At 38.9% G+C, this 19,245-nt stretch overlaps 2 protein-coding genes and 1 long non-coding RNA gene across 4 annotated transcripts; 1 reads left to right on the forward strand and 2 right to left on the reverse strand.

Moving 5' to 3' along the window:
* Positions 1-823: 823 nt before the first annotated feature.
* LOC131456321 (uncharacterized) lies at positions 824-10,171 on the reverse strand. The gene is made up of 3 exons (XR_009239904.1): positions 10,072-10,171; positions 6,525-6,644; positions 824-1,109 (listed from the first exon to the last, which is right to left on the reverse strand). It is a non-coding gene; the product is annotated as an uncharacterized LOC131456321 (long non-coding RNA).
* Positions 10,172-10,224: 53 nt separating this feature from the next.
* Positions 10,225-16,973, forward strand: efcab14 (EF-hand calcium binding domain 14). 2 transcript variants are annotated; one of them, XM_058624558.1, is made up of 9 exons: positions 10,225-10,940; positions 11,791-11,936; positions 12,048-12,193; positions 12,453-12,551; positions 12,659-12,766; positions 14,301-14,453; positions 14,553-14,661; positions 14,751-14,882; positions 15,423-16,973. In XM_058624558.1, the coding sequence occupies exons 1-9, from the start codon at positions 10,765-10,767 to the stop codon at positions 15,599-15,601; spliced, it is 1,248 nt and encodes a 415-aa protein (XP_058480541.1). In that variant the 5' UTR covers positions 10,225-10,764; the 3' UTR covers positions 15,602-16,973. The 2 variants fall into 2 exon arrangements, with proteins under 2 accessions (XP_058480541.1, XP_058480533.1); XM_058624550.1 differs by having other exon boundaries at positions 10,228-10,940; positions 11,788-11,936.
* A 557-nt stretch (positions 16,974-17,530) lies between these two features.
* Positions 17,531-19,109, reverse strand: znf830 (zinc finger protein 830). The gene has a single exon (XM_058624573.1). It carries the CDS (start codon positions 18,971-18,973, stop codon positions 17,936-17,938), a length of 1,038 nt encoding a protein of 345 aa, XP_058480556.1. The 5' UTR covers positions 18,974-19,109; the 3' UTR covers positions 17,531-17,935.
* Between the last annotated feature and the right edge of the window lie 136 nt (positions 19,110-19,245).

Raw genomic sequence — 19,245 nt, forward strand, 5'->3', positions numbered from 1 at the left:
TGTGGGAATAATTAATTCTTTTATTTTTGTTGGCACATTTCTAATTCATTTGGCTATACTTTTGAGCAAATAAATTTGAGTCCCACTAAGTTTGCTAATTACTTAAATTGCAGAAGAAATTGGACCATGTTAACCTTGAGAATCACAGATTCTTTTCCTGTTGCTGTTGTTGGAAAGCGATCCAAACACATGGTTACATGTAAATTCTTTGCACATGGTGAACAACACGAGCCAGTGATTTACAAGTTGAACAAAGTCGTCTTTGATAACAACATTTCTAAAAAAAAATGTGTTTCTGTTCAACACTGTTATCCAATTCCCTCTTTAAGATATATCCAGGTTGCTATGGAAGCCCATCTCCTGCCAAGATTTAGGTGTGGAAAAGCATTTTTTTATTATTATTATTATTATTATTATTATTGTCATTATTATTATTATTATTATTATTATTATTATTATTATTATTATTGTTCAGTTTTTCTTCTTTTTTTGTTTATTCAGGATGTCCATTTTACCGCCAAAAAAAGAAAGACATTAAAATAATTTACATGCCAGTGACCCTCTGCTACGTCACGTCTGCTGCAAACACAACCTCCACAAACTAACTGAAAAGCTTCTTCTTTGTGAGTCTGAATTCACTGCAAATAACCTCCATCACGAGCCACAGGTATTCCACAACAGGACACACTTCGTCATAGTGGGTGGTTGCGCACACATTATCAGCCCTAATCCTCTTATTTCCTTTCTCCTTTTAAAAAATGTGTCTTTCCTCTCGACCTCATCAGAGGAGGCAGTATGTCTGTCCTACATGCCGAATGGCAGCTGCTGCAAGCTCACACTTCATTTTGCGGGGGCTCCATGAAGCTCAAGGTCCAGTGAAACACAAATACAGTAACACATGCTGTAGAATATGAAGAAGAAAAAAAAAAAACAGAATATCCTTTTCCATGTGCTGCTCATCTGTATTATAGGCTGAATCGCAAAAAAGATCTGGCTGACGGAGAATGCTTTGAAGGTTTTAGTCATACCCCAATGTGCTGGTTTTCTTCTCATGCGCCTCGTCAAGGTCTCTCCCTTGTGCGCATGGATCGTAGATGCTGGGCGAGGATCTGGTACAAAGAGAATTGCAGATCAACCCCAGCTTGACAGTATATGAATACAGCCAAGCACAAAGAAACTAAACAGCACTGCCTGCACCTCAACATAAGTAAAAAGCTTATTTAATTTAGCATGAAATGAGCAGAGAGGAATTTGTGCTTGTAATCATAACTGTGCATACGTTTTCCTTTTGCTTCCTTGGCATTGTGTCAGAAAGAAGAAAGAAAAAACCCAACAACACTTTGTTATTTCATAGTCATCCTTGCTCATGCTTGCAATTGTTGTTAACAGTTAAGAGTCGTATTACAACATTTATGAAAGTGGATCTACTGAGGCACGCGGCCGTGGTTTGCAGGAGTGAGCAGGCAGACAAAGCTTCGCTGAAATGAGCGACACTGCTGAGGACGCTGCTGTGATTGTGCTTGCCAGGCATGATGGCTGCAGCATCTCATAAACAGACAACCCTCCTGTGCTTTTCATTCATTGGATATCCCACAAGCGTTCAGTCAACAGTCGAAAGAAAGAAAGAAAGAAAGAAAGAAAAAAAGAAAAAAGCAGCTCATTAACGGCTGAGACTGATAAAGGGGAGCAGGGATGGAGCAAGTCAACGGGCGAACCACAAACAAACAAATAACAGCACAGTCGGGCGTTCATAGGATGTGCGTGGTGTTGGAGACCAGCTTAAAATGTGTGTTTTCTCTCTCTCCCTCTCTCTTCCAAACACAGCTGTGTCATTCTCCGCAGCTAAGATGGCTTTCTGAAGGCATAAAAAAAAATATCTATTTCTGCCACTTCATGTTTGTTTATACAGAAAGAAATGCAGAGCAGCCCAATTTCTGTCTCTCTCTCTTACACACACACACACACACACACACACACACACACACACACACACACACTCTCACAAATGTGAAAACATCTCACAATTAAAGCTGAAACACAGCTCAAATCATTTCACAAGCCTGTGTGAGTGGGGATACAATTAGACATTAGTGCGGTGTAGTTGTAACACTCTTAATTTCTCCAATCAGGTGCAGGCGGCATTAACACTGAGCAGATGTCAGTTCAAACTCCATATGTGCAAAGTCTTTGTGAATGAAACAGGCAATTTAACAGCCAGGATCCAGATATTATGAATAATGAGTCGGACATTTTTTTTTAATTCCCATACACAACACTGACACCTTTGTGACTTAGGGTCTCCTACTAATCTCAGAAAAACTGGAATTAAAAGGTGGTTAATAAGCACATGCATCTTCCAAGTACAATTTGAATTTTATAGTTTTTTTTTAATTCATGTAACTTTTACTATGAGTACTTTAGTCTCTTCTTACTCTTTATATGACCATGGTTCTTACTGTTTTAGAACTCAGCGATGACAATCTATTTCCACCGTTTCTGTAGTGCGGCATGATGACAATATAGCTTGAATTAATTCAGTGTTGAAAATAGACTTTTACTGAAACAGCTCCCTCGTTGGGAATAGAAAAGTTCTGCACTAAACTCACTTTAAAGGTATATTTGCTGTTGCCGTTATTGTTATTTGCGGTGTCTCTATATACTGCCATTTTATACTTCTACTCCAGAAACTCTTTCATTGTGCATTTCCCGTCGTAGGTGTAGAAAACAAAGCAAAATCAACAAATAGTTTTTTTTTATTATTACTTTGACTTTAATATATCCACATCTTCTTAAATAACAGCTAAAGTAAAAAATAGACTGCAGCCACACACACACACACACACACACTGGCACACACAATCCTGTTTATGCAACTGCCAATACAACTTACAAATTACAGTGTGTGGAAAAGGATGTCACATTACCCTCCACGTCTTCGAGGAAAAAAATAACTCTGTGTGTTTACGTGAAGATGCTTTTCAAACCACTCAGTGAATAAAAGACAGATGTCAGTGACGGAGGAGAGTTTGAGAAAAACTCTACCAGACATAAAGGAGATAAAGGGAGAGATATCAAAAGTGATACGACGTCAACTTGTCAATAACTTTATAAAACTGCAGCAACGGAATAGAACAAACTCTCCGTTGCTGTTACTGACAGTAATACAGAGCTGCATCTCACAGCACAAAACACATCAGCCTTTGTCACGGATGATCTTCAGGAGGGGAAGCTGTGTAAGGTGAATGTATACGGTGAAAAAAAATCACCACTGAGGAAAAGAAATCTGGACCAAGAGTAGGATTTTTTTCAGGGTAGGAAACTGTTAATACAGTGACTTATTTTCAAAAACTCCTGTTCCACCTCATAAAATAATTATCATTGTTCTAGCCTTTTCAAAGCTCCAGATATCAATGAAACCCGTTCTCTCTCTGTCCCGCTTTAATCACTCAGATGAACAGTTTTTAATCAAATCTAGAAAACTTCAATGGATGCCCCCCCGCCCCCCCTTCAAATGCTTCGCTGCTACCCTCGCCTCCATTTTCTCTTTTACTCTGCACATCAAATGTCTCTCTCTGTTCTACTTCTATTTGCTTGTGTTGTGCTTCCGGTTTCCTTTTTATTATAAAAAGAGGGAAAACGACATTATTCCCCCCCAACAAACAGAGGAAGAAGTTACCTAGTGCTCTGAAGATATTACCAAGAAAATGAAGGGCCTATTTCACAGACATGGATTAAACTAATCCCGGTCTAATACACTGAAAAAGAGAACTTGGTCTGTCTGTCTGCGAAACCAATCCTTAAATCTCATTGAATTTAAAATGTCTGATGTTTCTGCTTTACACTCAGCTCTACTACACCATATGGGAGACCTATCAATATAAATGTTTCTTAATAGCACAAAGTCATAAACATTGACATAAACATTTAAATATGTTTTCAGTGTACAAATGTACATTAAATAATAAACTCTACATTTGGTTTGAACTCCCCATATATACATATATATATCTCACTGTCTGTCCCCCCCTTCTCACGACTTTCAGTGCTTAATATATTAATCTATTCTCTTTTATCCACCACTTCAGATTATATCAGACCTCGGCTGTATCCCTGCAGTGGCAGCCTATATACAGTTAAGTGTCGCCACAGTGTGATTTCTAGCAGAGGACAGAAAAATTGATTGTTAAGCCTTGATGTTCTTGTCCGATACGTTTTCTTCCACATTTAACTGACACTTCGACACAGTGGGGGGAATTACACATAGTTGTAGGACTTGTTGTCGTCTCCCTCTCCATCTTTTGCTTTTACACAGAAAACATTTTGCCATCTCACAATAGCCGACGTAACAATAGCTTTAATTATTAACTCACATGTGACCTCACATGCATTTTGCTGCATACACACAGCTGACAGTATGTCAGTAACTAATGTTCAGTCTGAGGCCATTATGTCACCTATTTACATGCACGTGCAATTACAGGATCTCTGCACAAGATACGGCAGGAAAGATTTGAGCAGGAAAATGATCAGCGATGACCGCTGTGCTGGATATGAACATTTACATCGCTGCCATTGTGTTGAGCCAAGCCAGAGATTTTGAGCTCATCTGTCCTTGACTCAAGCGTGGCCTTTCTGCTGCACTCAAGGATTGTTTGATGTGAGAACATTGCCCCCTGCTGATTCGCTTTCATACACTATGAGAGCCTCTACAAGCTGACTGACAGAAGACATGTGTGACGCGCTCACTCAAGTTCTGCACAACAATCATGCTTTAGCGTTGACAACTTTGTGGTTTGTTGTTGTTGTTTCTATTCTCGTGTCACTCAGGAACCAGTTCCCTGTGAGTCTCATCTGTAGCAGCAAATGTGTCACATACTGGATATGTTATTGATATTGGTTTGGACTTCACACAAGCTGAAGTGGTGGGGAAAAAAATCACACAGAATAAAGTTTGAGATGCCTAAATAATTCACAAATATCACAAATAAATATTTATTGCATGCCAGAGAGAAAATACTAATTGATGCAGAGCATCAAGGCAACAGTTATTTTCAGTGCAGCATCAAAGCCCATAAAAACCTGACTCCTTATCTTAAATATTTTATTTCATGGCATTGTTGTGGCTTTAAATATTTATGACAATTAAAAAAAAACAACAACAATCAAATTAACGTTAGAAATCTCTCGTCTCGTTTGAAATCTCAGGTAGGTTTCATCAGTAACAACTGTTTTACATCAAACGCTGCTGAATCCTGATTGGCTGATGGAAGAACGTGAGATCACCTTTGCTAACTGCGGTCCAGCATTTATTTATTGTTTTATTATTTGTTTATTTATATATTTATTTATTTATCTGTCTATACATGACACAATTGTCCAATTCAACCTGCTGGGATTGGCACCAACGCCCCCACGACCCTAATGTTGAGGATAAAGCGGTAGAAGATGGGTGAATGGATAGATGGACAATAAATCAATTCAGAAATCGAAGCTTGTTAACTGAGACCCTGTTTTACCAAAAAAAACTGTCCCAATGACTTGTCTTAATATGACATGATGTTGATTGTTACAATTGACCTTGTGTTTTTATAGGACTGCAATAACAACTAATAGAGAAATAGATTATTTTCTGTCTTAATCATTATGTTTTCTTAAAGAAAAATAAAACATTCAGCGAGAGTGCAATTCCCACCAACCCATGGTGGCTTTAACTTCTTATTGATGTTCACCAAACTGATTAATTGACCCATTGTTGCAGTCAGTGGACACAAAAAAAGACGTGTGGTTCGCTGAGCAAATGCTGCTGTAATGGAAGATACATGGGTCTGACGCTGGCTACAGAAAGAAAACATCCCAGACAAATGTGAAATGGCCAAAACCAAAAGTGAACCCCATTAATCATTGATTAACAAAACTTGTTTTCAGGACTTTAATAATAAAGGGGACAGAGATGGAGTGCCGTGAGCAATGGAAAAGGAAACTGGTGCTTTACTGTAAATTATGTGTTTCCTTATAAAGCCCCAGACAGCGGCTGTCAAAGATAAAGTTCACTAGTTCAAGTATGTGTCACAGTTCTACATGCCATGTGGATCCCATTTCATCTGTCAGCCAGTAAAGTATATATTTCACGATGAAACTCTCATGTCCAACGGTTGAGTCATCCAACATAATGGTTGAAAGATGGTGAAATTACCTGGTGAGAGGAATTGGTATTCTGACAGCTTCCCTGCCTCCAACTGACGATAAGCCCTATTCTCACCATGTCTGCCTTGTTAGAAGAAAGCCTTCAATTAGCAGTCAATTCTATTCAGCATTTCCTATCTTGCCAGTACTATTTACATTCACTGCCTAACAGTTGCAGGAATCACTTCTGCGTGGTGAGAATATGAGTAACCCTGCTGTGAACAAAGTGCAAAAACAAGTGTTCTGTAGTAATCACAGTCACAGGCCTCTAATACCTGATGCTCCCTACCATGGGCTGTAAATGTGTTCAACCACAAGTTGAAGTGTCATACTTTCGGTACCTGAAAAACTGAGACTCCAGCAAAGAGATGAAACACCTCTGATGCTTTGATTTGCAGCTTCATGCTGGTAGTGGTCTGCACACACCCTCGGTGTGATGCATGTCCCCTCACCAGGTGTTCCTATAGTGAAAAGAAAACCCACTGATTTAATTTTTATGTAATTGTCGGCTCCACATCAAATGCATTAAAAAACAGCACAGCAAATGCCTTGCGGTTTAATCCAGTCAAATAACATGGTAGGCACATAAGCCTGAGGAAGCTATAATAATATTAAATTAGTATTTGTGTGGGTGGCATCACACTTATTCTTGTGAGCTGACAAGCAATGCTTTGAGAAATTATTTTCTCAGGATAATAAAACATCAGCAGTCGGCCTCATGTCTTGCAACTCAATGACCAAGCTCAAACGGAGAAGCTGAGGAGCATCTCAATTCCTTTGCGTGTTTGTAAATTGGCCCAGTGTGACGATTTTCATTTAATGTTGTTATTAATAGCGTTGTACTAAGGTACTAATAGGGGGCAGACACATAAAAGAATGTATTTTCAAAGCCATAAGCAGACCAGTGGGAGTCTGTTTTCAATGAGAAGGAGCTAAAGGCCAGATTGCTGCCACCCCCACTTCCACTCAGCCCCTGTGTCTTGCTGGGTCAGCCCAAATGCAGTGCAGGTCAGCTGGATTTCCAGAAACCCCTGCTGGACTCGGTAACTGAGACACAAAATGTAATTGATTTTTTTTTTTTTTTTTTATGTGGCGCACTTGTAAAAATTTAATGTAAACTCCAAAACAAACTGGCTAAAAGAGCACAGTGATCTGAGGGCAAAGCTGGAGATCCAACAAGACATCGGCTAATGGTGTAAAACGGCCACAGTTTACTGAGTAATTAAGTTGGAACAGCAAATCTGTGTCATTGTTATGGTTGTATTTCTATTAATCCACAGAGTAGACATTTGTTGCAGCTCTTATTAGGGCTGACAATGTGGTTTACTTGATAAACACATTAGTAAGGTTTTTCCCAATAATAATATATCACAATTAAACAAACATATGACATGTGTTAAATAACATAGACAAAAACAGTGAGGTTGAGAACAATGAACGGTGTTCCAATGTCTTGCTAGAAATGATATCAGAACTTGTTTTCATTCACTTCAGCAGAAACTGATCATATACTATGAATTCATCATAGAGTCATAACGCCACTGAGCTAAAACTTCATACACAATGTTTTTGAAATTCCTCTCAGACAAAGCTCAGATGATGGCTATTAGACAGAAACCTTGAAAAGAAATTAATTTACAGAGAAAAATGTGAAAAGATATACCATGAATAACAAAAACCTAATCATATACCTCCACTGCTGCCCATCTGAAATTAATTGCTGAATTGTGTACTAATAACCACATCAATTTGACTGGGGAAAATCAGTCTGACAGTTGCCTAATTGCTTGTCATACACTTACATTTAATTTCAATTTCATTTTCTCCAAGTGAATTCCATTAAGGGAGTCTTTGTGTACTTGCTTGCATATAAATGATGGTGTTTATTTGGGGTTCATCTTAATTCAGACAGCTCATCTATAGGGATTTTTGCACTCGCAGCCGAAGCACTGCTCTGCAGAATAAATGGGAGGAGGTAAGGATAATTGTACGTTTCAGTGAAAAAATCCAAAAAAAAAGCTAAGATTGAACTCATAAATGGAGTATCAAATAATATATATTCTCATGACTGATGTGACAAAAACACAATATACAAAACTGTCACTTGACAGCCACCAAAGGAAATGACTACAAACACTTTTATCACAGAAGCCTAGTTTCTCCTAAAATGTCTGACAAATCTGAACCAAATTTTCAGAAGTTCTGCAAAAGAAAGTGCACGAGTGTTTCCATCGACTGCATATTGGGAGTTAGTTTGTGAAGTAAAGCAGTAGATGATGCAAAAGCAGGTCAACACTAAAGTCTAAGAAGGAGCGCCATGCGAGATTTAAAAGTGTGCGATCAATTGCTGTTTCACATCTATAAATGTAGTAATATTTGCTCTGTGGTTTTCCTTTTCCACCATTTTTTTCCAGTGCAGTGAAATGTGGAGACATTTTAGTCTCTGGATTTCTGAACATCATCCTTTTTTATTCACAGAATCGGTTTCCATTCCATCTATTTTCATTTATTTTGTTATCAATACACCAACTATCCACCCCCTCAGGCATAAAAACTTTTATGCAATATTTCAAGATAACATACTTCCCATTTCTGACACTTACATACATCCATATTTCCAGTGGACTTAAGGCACTTAAGTGCAAATAAATATGTTGTTTATCATATGTTTTTTTAAGAAATACTGATGAGGGATAAAACAAAGCCATGGTGTTTATATTATACGTATTATTTTCTTTTATCTGACCTAGTATAACAGGTAATATATATATATATATAATATTGTGACATTTTATGGAAGTATCCAGTGTCAGCCGGTCGGCATACAGGCCTAATATTTCAGTATTTGCACTGAGTATTTATTTTCTGTTTTTGCCCAGCTGTAATGGCTTTAAGTTACTTGCATAACCCCAGATCTCTGAGTAGCATGAGTAAGTGTCTCACCTTGAATGTGAGACTTGAAACGAGTGCTATGAAAGAGAACCACACCACATGCGTGGTCCACACGTGTTGAAAGATATGAAAGTTCACATATGAATGAAATGAAGATTTTTGGACCTCATGTTCACATGAAAACAATAATATATAGGGCAATTATTGATCCTCATCTTGTGTGTCGATCAGTGATTCAAGGTTTGGGTGTGGGCCTCAGACGATTTTCATTGAACATATCACATCACTGCCAGAAGTGACCCACATATGATGCTAGATTTGTTTTTAATGTTTAAATCAGAGTCTAAAAGAGACTGAGGGAAACCCACCTGGACGAGGCTGATACATGCAAATGAGCATGAAGACAGGACCAATAATCCTCATGGGGACCAAAATCTGATCCTATGGAGGAAGAACTTCATTTCTGACGAACTGGTAAAATTTATAGCTAAGATTTGAATTCTCGTAGGGATAAGGTTAGGGTTTGGTGTTAACTTGTTCTGGTTAAAGATAGACATAAGACTTTTTAAATTAAAAGTGCAGTATCCCATAGAGGTAAAAAAAATAACTCGATTAACCGATTATTAATAGATTACTAAATTAATCAACTAGTCAACTATTTTCATAATCGATTAATCAGTGTTAAGCTTTTTTCATTATCAAAAAAGATTTCTGATTGTTTCAGCTTCTTCAATGTGAATATATTCTTAATTTCTTTGCTCCAGATAACAAATAAATCATTAAAAGTGAATCATTTTGGTTTGTGGACAAAACAAGACATTCGAGAACATCATCATTTCCATGTCTGACAAACACTGATCAACATTATTTTTTAACGTTTTCGTTTAGGGCCCAAACGATTACTCGATGAATCGTGAAAATAATTCATTAATTGATAATGAAAATAATCGTTAGTTGCAGCTTTAGTATCCTTAGAGGTGGTGTGTCGTATTTTACCTCTTTGTGCTCAGGTGACCGTTGTCTCACATTCCGTCCGCGTCTGTCCGGTCTATGAGGGGAGGGCGGTGTTGAGTTGCAATCATCTGCGTCAATGTCCAAAACAGAGGAAGTTGTAGCCTCACTGCACCAATCAGCTGTGGGGATATTTGGGACGCCCTGCCTCAACAATACAGGCAGCAGCTCAGAACAGCAGCAGCTTTAAATCCTGTTATATAATTTTCACAGGTCCTGTCGATCTATTCATAGACCGTTTTGTTAGAGTCCCAAAATGAGCGACTTCGCGGCGGGTAACTTTAATCCTTGCTAAGAGGAAATGGCAGCGCCATGTTAGCTTATGTTAGCTTCTTTTAGCATAGTGCCAGATGCTAGGCGAGTTAGCTAACGTAACCGCCGGCAGCTAGTCGTTTAAAGTAGTGTTACGGAATCTTTGTGGGTGAGTCGCACCATGTCGTTGAGCTATTGAATATCTTGGGGATTAGGTGTCAGTCAACAGAAGCGACCAACCGGCACAGTCCGATGTGTTTCCTATACTCGTTACCACCGTTGCCTGGTTGACATTCAAGCTATCAGGGGGAACCTGGAGTTAGCTTAACCGCTACGTCAACAACAACATCCAGCAAACTGGAAAAAACGTTGGATTTAGTCGGGTTTAAATCGGGCTCGGCGGGTTCGCTGACCCCTCAGAAAAAGATGAAGAAGAGGAAGGAGCTGAACGCCTTGATAGGACTCGGGGACAGTAAGAGAAAGAAGACAAAAAAGGGATCGGGTCACCGCCTCCTCCGAACTGAACCGCCGGACTCGGAGTCCGAATCGAGTTCAGACGACGACGAGTTCAACAATTTGAACGGCGGAGTCAACTTTGGCAAGTCAGTGAACGGGAATACGTAGGGAATAGTCACTGATGTGTAATGTCTTTAAGTAGCTGCTCAAAACTGTAATTTCTGTAGAAAACGTCATGAACGACACATAACAAGGTTTAAAATTATTCAATGATCAATTCCTACACCCCAAAAATACCCATTGGGTAATCATACATTTATTAATGTAGTTAGTGTAAGGCACACATGCTAAACACAAGGGTTTGACAGCTCTATGTCATATGTCATGCATATGATGGAATATTAGGTCTGCAGGATATTGGGTTTATCATCACATTTGAACATTTCTTCCTTGGGCAATAACTTGCACCCCCAGAAAATGTATTCAAAATCTATTCTTTACTTTAATACAAATGCTGCTGACAGACAAACAGACAAATAAACCTCTGCCAAGGCCTCTAGGTTTCCCCAGTGTCTTTGCACTACACTTTTTGTACGGTTTTGGTTTTCTTGAACATCAAACTTTAATCCATGTCCATTCATTGTGGTGGATGACCACTGCAATCAAATAATTTCTTCCTTGGGTCACAGCCTTTGTCCTTGGATATTTTTATCCAAATCTGTACTTTTTGAGATATGCTACTCACAGACAAACAAAGCCATAAACACAATCTCCTGCACAAAATACAATAATCCATCAATAGTATGCATGAGTGTTATATCATGATGTACTGTAGTTACTGTGGTATGATTATTTTTCAGTAGTAGTCACAATCCTCATGAGATGCAACAGGCCTCTAAAAATACCTTGTTCATTCATAATAAATGAGGCTGTGGATTTGTCATGTCTAACTTACTCATGTTCCTCCTTTTTTTTTTTTTTTTTTTTCTACAGAAGAAGCTACACACAGTGCTGCAGTGTGTGCTACCCCTTGTTTTTGTTCATCATACTAGCTGCTTGTGTCATGGCCTGTGCTGGACTCATTTGGATGCAGATTGCCTTGAAAGAAGATCTTGACTCCCTAAAAGAAAAGCTGCACAGCAGTAAGACTTTCTTTTCTTCATCACAAACCAACCTTGTGACAACTATACAAAGAACACAGTCATGTGTTCTTATAACCTTGCCTTTAATATACTGTATTGTTTTTGTAACAGTGGAATCCAGCCAGAAGGTGTCCTCAAGTGAAATTCCAAAACTAAGTGACGACCTGAAAAACAAGGGCAGAAAGCTTGATGACATCGAGAATGGGGACAAGGGTTTAATTAAACTCTGGTCTAACCTAACAGAAATGAATAGAAAGGTCAGTTGTCATTGTTAAACGTAATTTTGAAACATATCGTAATGTCAAGTATAAACTAGACCTTATAATTAAAACGTGTGATATATGTGATATAGTTTGTCTCATCGGCACAGCTGTTGACAACCATTATGTTGGTTTGGAAAGTTACATGGTGATATGGTAGATTGAGAGTTGCTTGTGGACATCCTGAAGGTCCATTATGTAATAAAATGGTCAAATTACCCACCCCTACATGGTGATGGTCATTTCACTCCTGCAGATCACTTTGCTGGACTCAGCTGTGAACCACTTGAAGGCCAACTTGAAATCAGCCGCTGATTTGATTAGTCTTCCCACAACAGTTGAAGAGCTTCAAAAGGTAAAAACCACGCAACATAGAATAAACAAAGGAAGGCATAGAAACTTTCCATTAACATTCTGTTTAATTTTTTTTTCCTGGCCTCATCAAATACTTTTCTTTTCCAGAGTGTTGCCACAATTGGTAGCACACTAACAAGTGTCCAGCATGATGTGAAGACAATGCAGACTGCCCTTGAAAATGAGAAGAAAGATGATGACTTTAAAAAGACAATGGTAAAAAGCCAATGATGTTTTTTTTTTTTATTATTATTATAGTTTAGTTTTAACCCTGAACACTTATTTGGTAACACAAATAAGAAAAAGCTAAATGTGACAAAGCACAAACGGATGTGAAAAGTAAATCATAACTTGCACTCCCATGGCACAGACTGGAGTCACTGTTTGTTTATCTTGATGAATCATCTCCTAATATTGCCAAACTGGTTGTGGATGGAAAGTAAACGCACTACCATTTCTAGTATTGCCGAAGAGGTTGTGCATGGAAAGTAAACACATTTATTTGCTTTTTCATATGCAGATTTTCTTGAAATCGGGTCGAAATGTTCAAAACATTTGGATGAGACTCTATTAGCATATTATGAGTGAAATTTAGGGCTGTCTTTGAATATGTTGGCAAGTGGGTGTGTATAGTATCTCTAAACGTTTGTCACAGTGATCATCACAACAGTGCGTGCATACAGTCACCTGACTTGTTTATGGTTATGTTGTTGACTGACTTTAAGGATAGGTGTGGTCTGACCACTACAGAGTACAGAGAGGTGTTGTCTGCTTTTGTTTCCAGAAGTATAGCTTTTCATTCTATTGCTTATGTCTTTCATGATATCTCTTTAATTTTTTTTTTTACCAGGTTTGTGTGCATTCACTAATTCATTCATTGGTCAGAATGAATACATTTCCAGCCTCCAGTCACTGTGATGATAAATAAATGCAGTGAGAGTGAGAGGCAGTCGATGAGAATAGCCTTAACTCAATCTGTCAGGCTGTTTGCAACTACTAAGAAGTCAATACAGTGCGTTGGCCTATTGACAAACATCAGAGGAGAATACTATGCTATGTAGTATAGAGCAGCACAAGCTTTTGTATTCTACAAGAGCACAGACGGTGGATTTTTTCATAAGTAGATGTCAAAGTTGTATTTTTGACAGCTTGTCATTTTTTCTCCTCTATGTTCTCTGCAGACATTGATAGAAGCTGTTTTTTCTCAAAATCTCTAAATTCAGGGTCAAGTTTATTTTTATAGCACATTTTAAAAACAACCCCCATCGCCCAAAGTGCTTTACATCCTTAAATAAAGTAAATAATTGTTTGTTTGAGAAGGGGTGTGTAGGAAAACAAAGTTGTACAAAGTTGATTGGCTGAATAACTTGATTTACCAGTAGTGTACTTCACCACTGTCATCTGTTCATCAAGCACGCATGAGTTTGTACTACCTGCCAGGCTTAATTTAAAAAGGTTAAGAAGGTCTTGCCATTGTTTTAGATCTTTATAATCTTTATAGATTTTTATAATCCATGGTAAAAAAGCAACAATCTATTTTGGGTGATTAGGTGCTTTATTTTAGTAAAACTAGGTCACATGGAAGACATCTGTGGAATGTTTTCTCTATTTTATCTTTCACAAGCAAGAAAATGATATAGACCAAATAATTATGCATGCGTGTGTGTACATAAATACACTGTATTTTAAACAAGAGCTATCAAAGAGTGAACTGCAATTTGCTTCACGTCATTTTTTTTTATTGTCATAGGATGTAACGGATCTGAGGAAAGCAGTTAGCGAAGCTAACAAGACAGAGGAGCAGCACCATACGTGGACCACTGAGCAGTTCCATGTTCTCCTGTCTACAGTTGCAGATCTACGTCAGAGAGTGGAGTCGTTAGAGAGCGGCTCAAAACAAACTGTGAGTCATCCCAATACTTACTGTACATTTTTGGAGCATAGCATTCAACCCTGAGAGTAAACAATACTCTTAACACTCCATCTTCCATCTGTTTTACAGGTAAATGACGATAACGCAGCAGCCAAACAGACAGTCATGAGTGAAACTACAACAACTGAGACGGCGAAAGATGCTACTACAACCGAAGCACTGCCTGAAGATGTGCCGGGTACAGTGCAGCACAAAGCAGGCTGTCACTTGATTTTTTTCCCCCCATGTTTCAATCCTGTATTCACTCAGTACATTTTATTTTCACAGAGAAATCCACGCCACAGACTGTGCCGCTCACAAGGAGACATCCACGCTTCTTAACTTCAAAACGCTCCAAGAGGAATGCTAAGACAAGATGCCAAGACAGGATCTCCCTGCCTGGTGTCAATTCTCTGAAAGGTACACACTACTGTTATAGCTTAGCATCAATTCCAACACAATATGTGTAATTCAAATACTTTACACTGTTAAGATTTGGACCTAGATCAATAAATAACATACTAGTAACCCATATACATTGGTTTTCCCCTGAAAAAAGTGGCTCAGGGGTTAGTTGTGCTTTACAGGAACAGTATGACATTGTGGCAAATAAACCTGTTTGCTTTCTTGCCAGGGGTTAGATGACAATGTAGAAATGTGTTTGGTAAATAGGAAGCTATAGTATGGTAAGTGTCTGTTGTTGTGTGGGTTAGATGTTGTTTCTTGCTAACAAATAAAAACACACACACAACCAGCATAAAGCAGCTATACTTTTTTTTACCAGGTGGTGGTAGGTTGATTACTTTTGGACTAAGCTAGAGCTGCTTGCCCGATTGCCCTGTGTGCAGAAAAGTTGTATCATTCTCCTCATCTAACAAAGCGAACAAGTGTATTTACATTATGTACTTTTGCTTAAACCTGCTTTTTGCTTCTTTAAAAAATAACTGTTTGTGTTCACAGAGTTGGAGGACATCTTCCAGCAAGCTGGGGTTGGACAAAGTTCACTCGGATTCACTCACCAGGACCTGAGGAAAGTATTTGGAACATCACTTCCTGGTGCTCAAACTTTTGACTGCTTTGACAGTGACAGGAACCAAAGGTATTCCTTAATGGAACTGAGAGCTGCTGCTGGTTTTTGAGCACATTATCACGGACAGCAGTGAACAGTATTGAAACCCAGTCGGGTCAGGGGGGTTTGGCGTTCCCTCCCTTCCACTGTAATTGCTGCACTTTTGTGAACTGAGTATTGTATCTTACTGATGTGTGCAACAGCGCTGGCATGTCCTCCTTACTCACTCCCCCTCCCCTCGGTCTGGACCCCAGCCACAAAACGTCATCTTAAATTTGAACACCAATCTGCAGAATATCGAGCTCTCATTTTAGCAAATGTATTGGTTTGTATTCATTAACTGTAAAACGTGAGTGTTGTGAATTATGTTGGGTCCTACTGTCTACTCTCTCAAACTTGCTATTATTCTCTTTTGTTTTGTTCTTTTAAACAATTGGTTTCATCTTGATGTAACACTTTTATTTATCCATCATCTTTGGAGGCTGTGAATGTCGATCTGTTGCAGATGTCACCCATCAACACCTGGTACAACTCACATGAATCTTATTTATGGAGCTCCACGTGGAAATTTTATGAATGTTTACAAATGACTACTATCAGCAGACCTTTTGTGAGACTTTGTTTTTGTTTTTAGACAGTTTCCTAACTTGTCTGAAACACAAATCTGAGTACAAGAGTTGAGGGTTTTTGTATGCTCTTTTCTAAACTAAATCTAAAGTTGCTGTTTTTGTTGTGTGTTTTTGTTGTTTCTCAGTTAGCTGTAGTAGGGGTTGTATGTTTAGTAGTGCATCTGTTGTTTCATGCGTTGTAGGGCTTTTTTTCCCACTTGTTACAATTTTTAGGCTCACAAGATTTGAAGGGCTATAAACACTTTGAATCTACCGTAAAGAATTCTGTGGTAACTTTTGAGGCATATGTAGCAATAACAAAATGACGTAGATGATGCTTGATTGGAATTGCAGTAGACAGAATGCACACCTAGCTCAGAATTTTAACAGGTAGTACAAAAAGCACTGATTATCACTCTACTTGATTCATTTTATTCCATTTTTATGGACCTAAAATTAGTGTATTATTTACATAACATGGTTGTTATACTCAAATATTGTTGTACTCTGTAAAAAATGGTGTAAATGTTTTCAACACTAATTATCTTGTATAGGGGACTGGGTTGGCAAAATTTGCTTTACGGTCTTTATCTTAAGATTGTACATTTATTATAGTTCTGTTGTGCTTTGCATGTTGCTTACATCGTAACATGAACAAATAATTTAATCTTAACATAATCAGTGACTTGTTTTTTTTTTGCAGGACAGTGGTCAGTTGAGCTCAAAATATCAAGTAGCTTTTGGCCATTGTGACTTAAATTTTGGTTCCATATGAGATTTTATGAATGTGTTTTTTGTGTGGACACCAGGTAATAAACACACTCTTGAAAGGTTTGATCTGTGCTGATGTTTTAAGATGTGAAGCCAGAGGCCTTGTGTGGTGGTTGTTGCATGTTTTAGGAGAATGCTGCACGTCCCTGGGGCTGCACAATCAATCAGAAGTTCAACATCAGCATGCACAATATTCATATGGCAAGGACTGCTTGAACTTAGATAAATAAAAATTGTTCGTCATGGGGGTTTTGTTTGGCCATGAACTTAACTTTAAGGTAAATAAGTGTGTTTTGTTTTTTAAATGTTATTATTTTATCCAAATATGGCAGACCAGCACACTTTATTTAAATCCCTTGATCATAGTTTGTCTCTATATGTGGCCCTTTGATGGACTGGCGATCTGTCCAGGGTGTACCCCGCCTTTTGCCCCATGTCAGAAGGGATTGGTACAGCGCCGCCCTGCGAACCTCATGTGGACAATAAAGTGATAGAAGGTGGATGGATGGATATTGCAACATCATCATACCCCAACTGCTTTGTGGGCAGAGAAATGGTAAGATCTGGGAGATCTCCAGCTGATGAGATATGGTTAATCAACTGCCAAAGGAGACATTGCCATTGTATTTAAATTGTTAACATTTATTTATAATATATAGAATTTTTACAGGTAATAAAGGGTGTTTTTGTTTAAAATAACAGGATTTTTTTTGAAGTTGACAAAGATTGTTTTGCTTAATAAAAAAAACATTTTGTTCAGTGTATGAATACACTGCTGTTCATTTGGGTCTGTTAGCAGGGTATCAAAAGTAAGAAGCGTTTTAACAGGCGTTTTATTTATTGCAAGTCTTATTGTATCGCATTATTAAATGTTCTTGCATTGTACTTTCTTAACAGGGTGACATTTACAAAAATGAGGCAATGAGGTTCTTTTGCTAAATGTATTTACAGACTTATGACTTATACAAAAAATATCTCTCTTAGATGTTTTGACAACATTCTGGGGGGAAAAACGTCTCAAAACTTTATGCCAGTGCCCCTTTAGCTCTCCAATCGTGGGACAAAAGTCCCAGCAGCTCCTCTTCATCCTCCTCTTCCTCCTCCATACCCTCAGTCTCCATTAGTTCCTCCTTGATGGACACATGTTTGCTTTTCACTGCATCGCGTTTGTCTCTCAGCAGCTCAACCCTCTTGTAACACGCAATCTGTTCATCGATTTCGTCGATCTGACGTTCAAAGCGTCCCTCCTCGTCGTCCTCAGCCACGATAGCATCTGACTTGGTGTTCACCTGTCTTATCTCTTTCTGAAACTCGTCCCACTCCTTGTCCATTTGATCTTTGGGTGCGTCAACGTTGCGCACTTTGGCATCTCTCACCGGGTCGTCGAAGAAGCCCTCAGGCAGCGCCTCGGCTGTGTTTTCCTTTATTTCCACGCTCTTCTCCGGCACTTCTGCCTTGAGCACGGATCCAGAGTGGGAGATAGCGGGTGTGGATGGGATGGAGCTGTCAAAGAAATCGTCTGGCAGTCCTGCAGCTTCTGCTTTTTCAGGGGGTGCGTTTGAGGTTCCTGGCTGACCTGCCTCTTCAGCATCTGCATCATCATCCTGGTCCTCGTCATATACTCCAGCCAGAAGACTCAAACCTGCAGACTTGTGAGTAGAAACAGCTGCCTTTTCACTGGGTTTCTCGAAGAAATCTCCTGGCAGCTCTGACGCAGACTGACCCTCAGCCGTCGGTGGTTTCGACTTTTTCCCTTTAACGTCCTCGCTGTCCGTTGCTTTCCTTTTCACTGGCTGGTTCTGTGGAGTCGCTGGTTGACTCTTAGCTCCCTTCAGCTCAGCAACCTTCTCTTTATGCTGTTTTCCAAGAACATGAGCCGGCCACAGCAGCTCGGACTTCACCTGCACACTGCACAGCACACAACTGAGCTGACCCACACTGTTGTATTTAGCGAACGGAGACTCGACGCGCTTCTTTTCTGTCGTTTGTCTTTGTTTTGCTCTCATCAAACGTCGTAGTTCATCTTGGTTTACGACTTTCTTGCCTTTCTTTGAGGCCGACATGATCGAAAGGACAACAAAGTATGAGCTAGCTAGCGAGCTGCTCGCTAAACGCTGAAGAAAAATTGTGTCGCATACATATGACGTCAGGGTTGCCAAGCCTGTAGTTTTCCAGCATTAAAGGCAGCTTACACTACCCAGTTATTTAAGTCCTTTGGTTTTTCTTCGTTCTCTAATTGCATTTTACAATAAGACAAAGTTGTGTTAACATACACAATATATAGTTATGTAAATATGACGATCATTTTACAGATGCACTAAATCTCTCCTGCATG

Source organism: Solea solea, chromosome 1 (assembly GCF_958295425.1).
Source record: "Solea solea chromosome 1, fSolSol10.1, whole genome shotgun sequence".
Classification (NCBI taxonomy): Eukaryota; Metazoa; Chordata; class Actinopteri; order Pleuronectiformes; family Soleidae; genus Solea; species Solea solea.

Coding starts and splice junctions, on each gene's coding strand:
- efcab14 (XM_058624550.1), top strand. CDS start 10,765: ATGAAGAAGAGGAAGGAGCTGAACGCCTTGATAGGACTCGGGGACAGT. Junction 12,552..12,658: donor CAGTTGAAGAGCTTCAAAAG/GTAAAAACCACG, acceptor TTTCTTTTCCAG/AGTGTTGCCACAATTGGTAG. Junction 14,883..15,422: donor TGGTGTCAATTCTCTGAAAG/GTACACACTACT, acceptor TTGTGTTCACAG/AGTTGGAGGACATCTTCCAG.
- znf830 (XM_058624573.1), bottom strand. CDS start 18,973: ATGTCGGCCTCAAAGAAAGGCAAGAAAGTCGTAAACCAAGATGAACTA.